The 12,780-nt window shown below is 37.9% G+C and overlaps 1 protein-coding gene across 1 annotated transcript in view; it reads right to left on the bottom strand.

Annotated features, from left to right (window-relative positions):
* Window positions 1-12,780, bottom strand: part of SEMA3A (semaphorin 3A) — a 165,407-nt gene that overhangs the window by 116,748 nt on the left and 35,879 nt on the right. The window contains exon 2 of the mRNA XM_059471669.1: window positions 643-800. Coding sequence (XP_059327652.1) covers window positions 643-800 — 158 coding nt within the window. The remainder of the gene's footprint in view (window positions 1-642; window positions 801-12,780) is intronic.

The following is a 12,780-nucleotide window of genomic DNA, read 5'->3' as shown; positions in this document are numbered from 1 at the left end:
AACCTCCATCTCATTGTTTACCTTCTTGACATTTTGTCTTACTCAAAAAAAGGAAAACTTAATTATTTATTTGGATTCCAGCAGAAGAATGACACTAAACTGCTTGTCAGCTTTTAATTAGTCACCAACTTTCACTGGGAAATTACAATCTCCATCAAGAATGGCAATATTTTATGGACTTGTTGTTCTTTTACTAATACTGGAACTGTTTTGGTTCAAAAGCAGCAGAGTGCCTACAAGTGCTGAGTTAAGGAAGAAAAATCAACACTTGGACTCCCAAAAAGATTCTTTTATCTGCAGACAAATACAGAGCAGTATGGTCTTTCTGTTTAAGCTGTCATAACAGATGCTTGGCTTTTTTAGCAGTTGCCATGTTTGGGAAATAGCTGGATTATTCACTTATCATTGACTTCTTTTTTTGTAGTCTTATTAAAAAAAATATTGTAGATTATATAGTCAAAGGTCACAGGCTCACTATAAATTTCTTTTCATAGAGTCAGCAAATATTTTTGTCGTAACAGTACTCCTGACATCCAAACACTTCCTATATAATTCCAACAGCGCACAACATAGGCTGAGCAATAAAGAGTCTTTAACATTCAAAGCACATATTTACATTGTACAGAACATGAATGAATGTACCTTTTGGTACTCCTTGATGTTAACCAGGTTGAAAGAAAATATGTGATCCTTTGCTCCAACGTACAGCCGGCCGCGTTCCTCGTCCAAGAGGAAAGTGTGGTAACTGGAGCTATTAGCTAGTCCATTGAAATTGATTACATTGTTGGATTCCAACATTTCTGTAAGATAAAGGTTAATACTTCTGTTGTTAATACGGTCAAAGAAAATAGAAACTTTTATTTTGACTTGTACAGATATAATTTTAGGAATTTGTGCTCATGGTGTAGAAACAAGTGAAAACATTATTTATCTGGGCCCCTGAATGTGTTTTTATTTCAAGCACCCAAACTGCTTGTGAGATTGAGCTCTACAAAGAGGTTGAAACAACAGTGAAATCAATTAAAAACCTGTATGAGCTTTTAGGTGGCAACATTCTATCCATGTAGCTCATCAACTGTTGGACAAAGTTCAATTTAGTTCAATCAATGAGATTTGCAAGGATAAACTTGGGGATAACTGACCGATAACCACATTTAAACACAAAATCTATTTCCAGCAGCAAAAAACATTTTATAAAGATCTGTAAGTTATGAGAAAAGTGGTAAGAATGGCTAACTGATGAGATAAAATAACATGTAGCACCTTTTCTTAAATGTATTATCTTCTGAGCTTTCTCACACAGGTGGCATGTTGTTTCCTTGCTTGGAACAAGAATTTAACTAGAGAAAGTACCCTTGCTTCTCTTTAAACTCAAGAGTAATTTTCTAGTTCTGATATTCCTCACAGAGATTTGCAGTTGCCATAGACAGGATTTTTTTAAGCACAAGGATCCACAGAATCATCTTAGCTATTCAAACACTTACAAAGTCATATGCATTTTTCTGAAAAACGCTTTTACCATAAGTTATGGACCATAATAGTATAAATATTAATGAGAACTCACTTTCTTTATGCCTATTTATATTCATATCGGGACCAAAACCAAACCATCTCTATCATTTTAAGGCATGTCTCCACCAGTAAGTCATCAATAAAAAAGTTTCCTGGAGATGACAAATCCTACATGGTTCTAGCCGTGACCTTGTGAATGAAGAAGGCAAACATCCAGCCTTAGGAGCAGGAGCAGCTCCACTGATGGAGCCATAAAGACAGATGAGAAAGGAGTGAACACATCAGCATCACTAGGGCTGATGGCCTGAGGGCATGGCCTGAGTTTCAGGTATGTAATGTCTGCATCAATTCTGCCACATGTGAAAGGCAAGGATGTATGTAACTCCTCTGAGACCACATCCCAAATGCCTGCATGTCCAGGATTCACCTGACAGTGCAGAAACCTTCTATGGCTTTTCAGTAAGATCACTCCCATTTTCCCCAATTATTCCAACTGACAAGTGAGTAATCCCATATACTGACTGAAATCAAGGAGAAACTGCTGTTAAAAGTTTCTGTCTAATTTTCAACTCATTTTCTTTCTTTTTAACTCATTCTTTTGTATGAACAAGGAAGATGTTAGGTGGGGATTTTCTGGACCTAGGTAATAGTGATACTTATGATTTTACAGAATTTCACACCTGCAGCTTTGTAGCTCTGCAGATGTTAAATCTATTTTTGATGTTCCCTTATACCAGGTGGATTTTGAAGCAGGTTGAAACTCTGCAAAAACATTAGTAGGCAACATTCTGAAGGAAGACCAACACTGTTAGTTGCATACCATTTAAGATAGCTTTTAGCTTTAATATGCTTTGCATTTATTTGGAAAAGCTCTCACCACCACCAATAGTTAATTCATGTAGCAGTGTAGCAAAGCATCAGAGCAGACACCATATTTTGTTCCTTATTCTACACTTTTTCTCACTAAATATAACTATACATTTATATCACAAATTGTACCGCTCAAGACTGAAGCTCACTTTTTAAAAATTATTTTTCCTTTAAATGTAACAATCAAATTACCTCAAGCAGTCTTGTCAAAATAATTCTTATGGCTTCCTGCCAAGTTCTAGAATTTGACTCTATTGTCCTCCAGTTCACTTATTTGCATTTTGTAAGAGACTTTACTAATTCTCTTTACTCTGTAATGACTGATTCAGATGTTGAATGTCGACTTGCTGAATAGTGAGTGATGTAGATGATTGATTGCTTAACTTGTCTTAAAACTCTCTCTTGGCTAGAAATGCTCTGCTGTCATCTGTATCTGATCATTTTTCTTATAATACAGCTGTCAAAAACCTTTGTAATTTTTTCATCTTTGTTGGTTTGAACTCATATACGTATGATTCTGCCCTTTGTGACTGCAGCGTAAAGACAAGTGTCTGCTGAAGCCGATGTTACACAAAGGTAAAACTGATAAAAATGAAAATGAGATCAGTTAGGCACACAGCTACTTGGCTTAAAAGAAGCCTGATATGATTTTGCTAATGTCGAGTTCTAAATATTCACATGTACAGATGGTGATTGATGGTGGGTTTTTTTCTTTCTAATATTCATGAAAAATGTGAGATCATAGCATTGGAGTCTAAGGTTTATTATGGCCAAGAGTAAATTACATCATCATCTTCAGTGTTCATAAGTCTCTACAGTAAAACTTAAAAGGACCAGGTGTGGCTGTGCAGAGAAATATATAAAAGGGGTTTTTTTTCTTTTAATTTTCTGCGACTTTCAGAGCATGCAACCCAAACGCTGCTGGGTTTTTTATGAACATGCAATTTAAAGTCAAACTAAAAGCTAAATTCCATTTCCTTCTCTAAGAATGGGATATTTCTTCTACGTTTTAATTCATTATGTGTCATACTGTAACATTACTGACTTTTGCAGATGACAACTGGATTTCTAGGGTCTGTTGCCCAAAAAATTAGGCCTAGACATGCTCCAAGCAGTGAATTTTAAATCACATGACATCAGGTTTCTCCCTGTCAGGGATCAGGTTGAAAATATAGGCTGAGGAGAAAAATGTCCTTTGTGTGTTGATGATTCTCAATCACTACTTATTTAGGTAAGTTTGAGCTACATCAAAAGTAGGAAGAGAAATCCTAAATAATTTTTGCACTTCCTTTGCTGTTGATTCTAACTGATATGTACTCATTCAGTGATGAATTGGCTTTACAGGCCACCCTGGAAAAGGGTGTTGAAGAGCAAAGCAATGGCATTTGCACAATCAATACAAATTAAGTATTCCACCTCCTCAAATTCATTAAAGTGTTTACTATCCAGTGTCTTCAGTATGCAATGAGTGTCTATTGCTGAGAGAAGGAGCAAGACACGGCTCAATCCCAAAAGGGCACTGGCATCCATCAATTCTACTAAGAGTCCATCACTCATGCTGGCAAGGTTAGTGGATGATCAGCGATAACATAAACCCAAGATTTACAACAAAGATCGCATTGTAATGACAAGAGGAAATGATAAATGCATTAAATTAATCAATTAAATTAATACTGTCTACTAGCACAGCCTAAATATTTTCCCTTTTTTTTTCTTCTTATTAAATGTTGGCCTAGCCATGTTCTGTGCAGACAGGTAATGGCTGCCCACTCATAGTCTTTTTTTTTTCCTTTTTTACATCCTGTATCATCTGTGCAGTTATTTTTATTGCACAGATGTAACATTACTCCACCGTTTCTTCAGTAATTTCCCAGAGAATTTCTTCAGTAATTGCCCTGAGATAATTTTCTCATTTCCTTTTGACACATCCTCAGCTGTAGTCACACCTGTACTTTGAACAGGAATGAATGAGCCCTATACAGCTAACCCCTGCACACTACAACTAGCATTGTCTGTGAAATGCTGTATGAGGCAGATTTGAAGTGGGGCATGGTATTTTGAAGGTAAAAGAGATTTCATTGCTTTTGTTATTGGTGCTTCATTCCCACATTTATTAAGTGTTGCAGGTGACCAAAACAAACAATTTCAAATGCACCATACCTTAAAAAATAATCATATTATAATGAATGTGATGATCACTGAAACCAGATGGAGATTAAATTTCTCAGGGTTTGTGGGCTAGATGCCCCAAATAACCACTTCAACTGGCTTTAATTCCCATTCCTGACTTACTTTCTCCATCTTAGTCTCCTTTCCCAGCCAGTGTCAGGCTTGAAGTATTTGACCTCTTTCAAAGTGCTTTTCTGTAGACTCTGCATGGTCTTTTTTCTATTAACTGATGTGTCTGTTGATCCAGTCTGACTCGTGTCAGAACATTCACTTTGCCAGAGAGAGTTGGCAAATTTACAGAAGAAAACCAGTCCCTAACTCTTGCCTTCCTTTTAATACGTGGTTATTTAATTTGCTAATGGAATTGTAACTTAATAGTATATATACACACAGAGGGCCAAATTCCTGCTGTGAAATCCATGGAGATATGCATGCACAAGAAATGTAGATTTGGTTTATTTTTATCACACTTCTTCATTAAAGAAGAAGCCAGAAAACCCCAGCTATAGCTGAGATGAATACAGTCATGCAGATCCTGAAGTTTGGTTTATCCATGGTTGGTATTCCACTGTAAACCTTGTTTTATGTCTGTGTTCCCTCAGCGGAGTTTGTCAGGAGGAGAACACAACAAAAGAAAACGATGTTATTTTTCACTTATCTACTAGGAGGCAAACTATCTTTAATCTTTTTAGCAAGAGGGAGTTTGTCTGTGTAACAACTTAGAAAATTTGTGGGCTTTGGCCTACATCCCTGTTACAGACTTCACAACGACACACACCAGCCAAGACTGTTTTTGCTGATAAGGGTGAAAAGGGCACATCAATTTCTCTGAAAACCAGAGGGACGGTTTCCTAGTCTCCTCAGCAGGACTCAGATCTGGTCCTGTCCTATTCCTGGTGACTCTGCAGGGAGTGCTGCTCGTCACAACACGCTCCCCAAGCCAACGAGTGGGCTGCTGGTTGCACAGAACTCCCAGCCTGCATTCCTCTGCCAGCAGCGATAAGATCTTGCTGGAGATCTCCCAGCAGCAGGTAAAAGATGAGTCAAGGCCATTATGCCATCAAACAGGGATTTTGCTGAACTGTGAGCAGTGCCTCCCACAACGTCATGCTGGAACATTTCCTTCTTCTCTCGCCAGGCTTCTACTTTGGCTGCAGAGGATCAGGTGGCCACACGTTTGCACATGCATTTCTTGCTTACACAGATGCATATTGTGCCTGTTCTGTATATCAGCATGTGTATCTCTCTAAATAATCCCAGGTGTAAATTAGTCATTGCTCTTTGAGTAATTATTTGCTGAATTCTTAGATACATACAAGGAAAGAAGTGGGTATGTTAACTTCCAAGCTCTCCTGCAGCTTCCCCATTTCATTGCCGTGAGTGCAGATGGTGACTTCTGCCCCAGTCAAGCAGTTATGGAAAAGGCAGGGACTGGCAGGAAATCAAGAGAGCTTCCTGCAAGGCATGAGCCAGCAGAGCTATGTGGCAAAACCAGCAGTGGAAAAGCATGGAAAATGCACAGAACTTGTTGGGAGCCCAGTCCCCGCCTGGATGAGACAATGGCTGTCACACAGTGACACTTCAGTGGAGTATTTCCATATATAGTGGAAAACACCAGTCTGAAATCAGGTGAGCTTGACCCCATGCCAGGTCTAATGCTTAGTAAAATGGCCAATAGCCTGGAGAATGATAACTCCTTTCCCCCCACCCAGGATTTGACTACTTTATACCACAACTATTTTCTTTCATGAACTCATCAGACATCACTGGGACCTTAGGATCTAGCCCTTAGTGGAGAGGAGAATGGTTCAGTCACCCACCTTAATTAAAAAATAACTTGCTAACAGTTTGTGGTACAATTCAAACTTCTATAAAACAAAACAAGGAAAACTAATTTACCCTTTTTTTTTCTTTTAGCATTTCACCTGAGGGGGGAAAAATAATTGCAGAAACTTTTGATTTGTGACATCTTTTAGTTTAACTGGTCAGATTATATGTCTTTTACTTCTATTCAAACTGTTCCAGTATTTCCAAACTATTTTTACTAGAAAGTCTTTGATTTCATATTAGGAGCAGAAGAATAGAGACATCCAAATTATCAACACCCTCCCTTCCAAAAAAACCCCCCAACAACTTATGCTTTCAGATAATTTTAGAATTATGCTGCTTGGAAATACCAGAAAGTGACCAGTTTTATCTCAAATGAAACAAAAACAGGCTTATGAAGTGCATGAGATCACATAGTGCAGTAAGTGATTTATCCATTTTTAGAAATGTAACATGAAAACTTGTAATCAGCACCTTTGGGTTTTTGCTACACTAGAGTCACAGAAACTTGAAACTACACAGCGTTTGTTGTTGATGGCAATTCAGTGTTATTGTAATTTGAATGAGATAAATCACTGGGAGAAAAGGGAGGGGTTATCTTATCAGTAATCAAAATACAATTGGAACAGAGCCCCTCACAGCTGTTCAATAAGTCCCAGCTTTCATCCTCTTCATCTACCTTATCATAACAGTTGCCAATCACCTGGTTTCACTGAACTCTACTAAAAGGAGAAGAAAACAGTACCATATTTGTTTTTGAGCAAAACTTCTGCTTCTGAGAGAACACGTAGTTCAGAAACACAGTTCAGGGAATTATTACAGCTTATCAATTAGAGGTAGCTAGGACAATATATACAGTTTTTTGTGCAATCGTGATGTAAACCAAGGATTTTAAATGAAACACTCCTGCCCACCTTTCACTGCAGCAAAGAAAACTTGAGGGCCAGAAGTATAGTTTGATTAAAACCAGATACCTGGAAGAAGGAATGTTACACCCATGTTTTGTTTCAGTTGCACCAGTATAAGCATGGAATCCTTTGGCTTCAAAATACTGATGCATATGTTTTTTATACTGTAAAACTGGGAGAAGATTTTAGCTCATTAATGTCAGCACTATTTAGCTACATGACAGCCCTTAAAGTGTTTTTGGTCTGAGTAATTGAAAAGGTCACATGATATTTCAAAGACATAAAACATTTGGATTTTTAAAACCAACCTGTTTTCCCTTTATTATTTGTATTATTTGTCCTTTTGGTCTCTGAAAGTGAATCCAGATTATCCCTATGGCTCAGCTATTTCCTTATAAAACATGAGAAATATTAACCTTTGAGCTAAACAAAGACTTGTAAAGCTTGATCTCATACATTTGTAAAATTATTATAATATCACATATTATGAATTGTCTTTGTGAGAAAGGTTATGGCACACACTTAACCATGAACTTCACAAGTATTTAAGCCCAACATTGTCACATAATCACAGACTTATGTTACCCATACTACCTACAGCATTTTTTAATGTGTATGTGATGCATCAGGCAGGAATATATGATGGCAAAAGGAGACCATAATCTGGTTTTACTAAGACATTGTCTGTCTAAGGGAAAATTCATCTGTCTTGAGATTTGAGTAGGTAACATCTTTGCTGCCTCCCATTTGTGCTGGTATAAGAACTGCTCAGGAGAAATAATGGAAGTGATGCATCATACTAATGAATACCCAGATCTTAAGGAGATCTACAACTATCAAGGTTCTTTAAAATGTGGCAATAATACAGCAAAATAATCATCTAATGCAAAGTTTCTAAACATTCTAACTCAAATACTAAAAACACTGCAGGCATATTAACTCAGCCCTCTGAGTTTGCTTAGCCCAATGTGGCACTGCATGACCTGAAATTGCACCATCTGAGCTAGCACAGGTAAACAGCCAGCTAAATCCTATTCATTAAATAACTCAGTTATCAGATCTAGTTAGAAGTTAATCAATTTTCAGCTCTCTCTATGATACCTCTGTGAAGTTAGTCTCCAGCGAGCAGAACCGGTACTGGTTATCAATTAAGTAAAACTGTGGGTAGCTGTAACTTCAAGGAGTGATTACACCTTATCTATAAACAGCACTGGCCTTGTCTCATTAAATATCATAGCACAGAGGCACAAACACCTTTGCAGGGACTAACACACACACAGTTGTTCCAAGCAGGAATGAGGTGGGAAGACTCACACCCCATCCTCTGCACGCTCGAGCCACACGTTGGGTCCAAGTGTAGCATGGAGCACAATTCTTACTGACTGTTACTAAATAAAGCAAGAATTTATGAACTTTATATGCCAGAACAAAAGCAAGGCAAGAAAAGAGCTGCTGCTCTCTATAGGCACAGCTAGTTGCTGCAGACATTGACCATGCTGCAGTACAAGTGCACCTGAGTTACCCTGAAACTCACGTACTCACAGTGGACAACAACACTGGCTAAGAAGATAGCAAAGATTAATTGATTTTGCTCTTCATTTAATTGTCACTGGATGAAGCTACATGTTAAATTATTAGGGTGTTTTCTCAGGCAAGCTACTTTAAAGTTAGCTCAAAATACATGACTTTAATTTTCATAATCATGACAATGAAAGTCAGAGATACACAATGCGAGGACAAAATGTCTACATGATGACTTTTGTACAAGTACAATTTGAGAAGTTTTAGGTTTATTTATTATTATTATTAAAGTCATTTCATCTTCCAGAAATCATTATTTCTGAGTAAAATCTCAGATATAAAACTGTCTGAATAATGCCAGAACCTGTCATGATGTTTGGGGACTATTACATAAAAAAAATATTTAAATACAATGGTGTGTTTGAAAATTCCCTTCTGAAAAGGGAACCTCCTAACAACTGAACCTGGAAGTCAAAAACCCAATCAGTGTCTTTGTGATTTTTACACCATGGACTATTAGGAGTCAAAAGTAACAACAATGTCCATATGTGTACTTTAGTTGCAGTTATGATAAAACCCTTCCTCATGCAAGTGTATTTCTTTCCCAGGACAAAAATATTAAAGTATTTTTTAACTTTAAATAAATCCTGCTTTCAGGTACCAAATCAATGTACTTCAAAAATAAGTTAGCTCATTTAGAAGAATGAGCAAATATGAGCTGCTAAGTTTCATAGGGATATCAGAGGAAATTTTTTAAAAGATTGGTGGCTCTATTTTCAAGTGTGACTTTGCTGTTTGACAAGCAAGCCACCATTGACTCTTGGAAAGACTAGTGGGGTAGGTCTGTAAAGGATTTAGATGTCAAAGTTGAGACAGTGTAGGAATGAGGGTGACCTGCAGAGGGTGAGCCATCAGTGAGTGAGAGTGTCAGTGCTTTCACTGGCTTAACAGGCTGCAAGGGAGAGTGTCTCTGCAGCTTCAGACACTGGGACGGAGGAAATCCAACAGAGACAGATTTCATCTGAAATTAAATGAGCTCTAAACTGATGGCAGGCAGGTTTAGATTTGATAGGAGCAAGGAATTCTTTGCTATGAAGGTGGTAAGACACAGGTTGCACAGAGAAGATGTGGATGACCCATCCCTGAAACTGGTCAAGGCCACACTGGATGGGGCTTTGAGCAATCTGGTCTGGTGCAAGGTGCTCCTGCTCACAGCAAGGTGTCCCATACTCTTGGAACTAGATGATCTACAAGGTCTTTTTCAACATAAACCATTCTATGTCTCTATAAAGTCCTTATCTGATGTATTTTATTTTTATTACCAAACTGACAATATAAACTTGCACAAAATATTTACTAAGGTGAATTTATTTAATATGCACAATAGCGTTAGGAAGTTTCCCTAGAAATTTAGTTGCATGTGCAAAGCTACAAAATAGAATAAGTAACACTTGTGTTTTCAGCAGATTTACGATGGAAAATGCATCTGACCTGCTTCACAAAAGGTCTTTTTATGCTTGAAAATCATGTGTGAAACTCTTGCCTCTATCTGTGTAATGACTCTTCAAAGTCCTCTGATTAATAAGATGCAAAAAGGGCTTTGGGTTAGTCCTGCTAGTAGGTAAATCATTATAATCATTATAATTTATGTAGCAGCTGTCTTAGATGGACTGTGTCCAGGTTTTCATATATGGGTACATATCAGTGACCTCATATTCTTAATTTCAGACATAGCTATCAACACTCCTTCTGTTAAAATTTTGTTTTTCCAGAATGGATCTACCCTTGACTTTGATTACATATCCAGCACTTTAAGGAATTGTCTTTTAACATTAATAGAATGGATGAGTAAAATTCATGCTTGGATTTACATCCTTCTCTCTTCTGCTAGCTCTCGTTTATTCTAATCTGTAAGTGAGGTTTTGGATTAGTTTCAGCAAGGGGCTGAAAGCAATGACTGCAGTTAAGCAGTCTGTGTAGCTCACATTCAGATACACACAGCTCCACTGTGCACTTTAATTGCAGCAAAATACAGCAGGGACTTCTAACCCCTGACACTCCTTGCACAGACTTCATGCCAAAATAAAGTGATAATGCCTAATTTTGCTCTTAATTTATCCTAATGAAAACCAATGGATTTATATAATGGATTAAAGACTCCGATTGCAGTGATTCTGCAATGTGTGTAATATATTTATTGTTCATTAGAACAAATTAGTAACCATTATTTATCAAATATTTCCAGTTGCACCTACAACCTTCTGCGCATCAAAAAGCAATTTCCAGTTTTTCACTTGCATCCAAATGTCATAAACATAATTAATCATTCAGCAGCTAACCCCTCATTTCTCAAATCAAAGTGAATTTTCTCATGCCTGATACTGCTCTGTCAATCAAAATTGTAATGTCTTTCGAGTTACACAAAACAAACTAGATCTACTTTTACTATTTTTATAATTGTTACATGCTCAAATAAGAAACAAGAAATTTATAATTAACTGCTAAACATTCAAATGCTTAACATTCAAAATGGAAAGTAAACCTTACAATTTCTACATTAATTTTTTGGATTCTGGGCATACTCTAAAGGGGCTGGAAGGAATGAAATTCTACCTACAATTTCACTACACAGAAGCAAACTTGCAAGTGTAATTCTGACAACACCAAGAAACTACAGTGTGAAGAGCTTTAAATAGTTTTTAAATCACCCAAAATTTGTCTAAATACACTTCACACAACACAAAGTTAAGCTGTAGAAATTCTTGACATGGGCCATTGTAAATGGTAAAATTGGTTATAGTTTCAAAGGATAAAGTGGCAAAATCAAGAAAAAGAAAACTTTAAGAGGCTATTAAATTTAGAGACACAGCCTCTAGCTCACCAAGTTCCAGAAATTCAAATTGCAGAAAACTCAGAGAGTATTCTGGGGAACTCTCACTCTCTAACTGAGCTAACCCTGTTATCTTCTACCATGGAGCACCCTGGTTATGGAAACACCATACTGTGTATTTGCTTTGGCTGTGTTTGGAGACAACACATTTCCCTCCTAATCGTGTGTGGATAAAAATGCAGCCGTGACCTGAGTCTTGACAAGGAAAGTGAAGATGCAAAACTCGAAATCTAATTCAGCAAAACGACGGCTGCAAATCCTTTCTCAGCTGGCCATGGAACCTCCCTCACCCTTCCTCCTCCCCACTCCTCCTCCCCTCCTCAAACCCTTTGGGTGAGTGGAAGTATCTGCAAAGAGCATAATGTCACAATGATTGAATTCAGTTTCTCTAACAGCATTTCAACCCCTAATTCCTTCTAAATACCTTTTTTGAAATAGCTTGTCCATATTGGATCTTTTAAGTGAACTTCAGAAAGAGCCCTCAGCAATTTCCAGTAGAGGTGGAAGAGGAGAAGTGAGAGGATTATGAGCAGCAGTCAGGTAGCACCTCCTGTCTGGCTGGGCTTAATGCACGATGGGGTTTGGGTACAACTTCACAGGGCCTGACCTCAGAGCACAGGTTCACTTGCTCAAAGACTTGTCAGTGTAAATACAGTCGGATTTGTTTGAGCAACAAATCACCTGGTATAGCAGCCCCTATTTAGAGCAGCCTCAGAAGGGGATCCAAAGACAACTGGAAGTAACTTTACGATGTTTTGGCTCCAAGAGCACTCATCCAGTCCCACCTGAACTGGCTCGCAGCAGGCTCCTGGTGGGTGCTCCCAGCTGACAGGGCCCAACTGCAACGTGTCCAGCCACATCTCCTCCCACCTCCCCAGCAAATGTCAGTATGAGGGAGGTGACAAGCACACAAATTAGAACGGAAAAAGTGAAAATACTGTTCCAAAAGTAACGAAAACCAAGCAATATTATGTTCAATGAAATTAACTTGGGAGGAGAGGAGGAAAACCCTGGTGTGGCTGCCTACCGTGCTAAATATCCATCTTTTTGCAGAGGTTTTATTCTTTTCCACTCTCCTTGGAC

Source organism: Ammospiza nelsoni, chromosome 5 (genome assembly GCF_027579445.1).
Source record: "Ammospiza nelsoni isolate bAmmNel1 chromosome 5, bAmmNel1.pri, whole genome shotgun sequence".
Classification (NCBI taxonomy): Eukaryota; Metazoa; Chordata; class Aves; order Passeriformes; family Passerellidae; genus Ammospiza; species Ammospiza nelsoni.
This window is presented reverse-complemented; position numbering and strand designations above follow the sequence as displayed.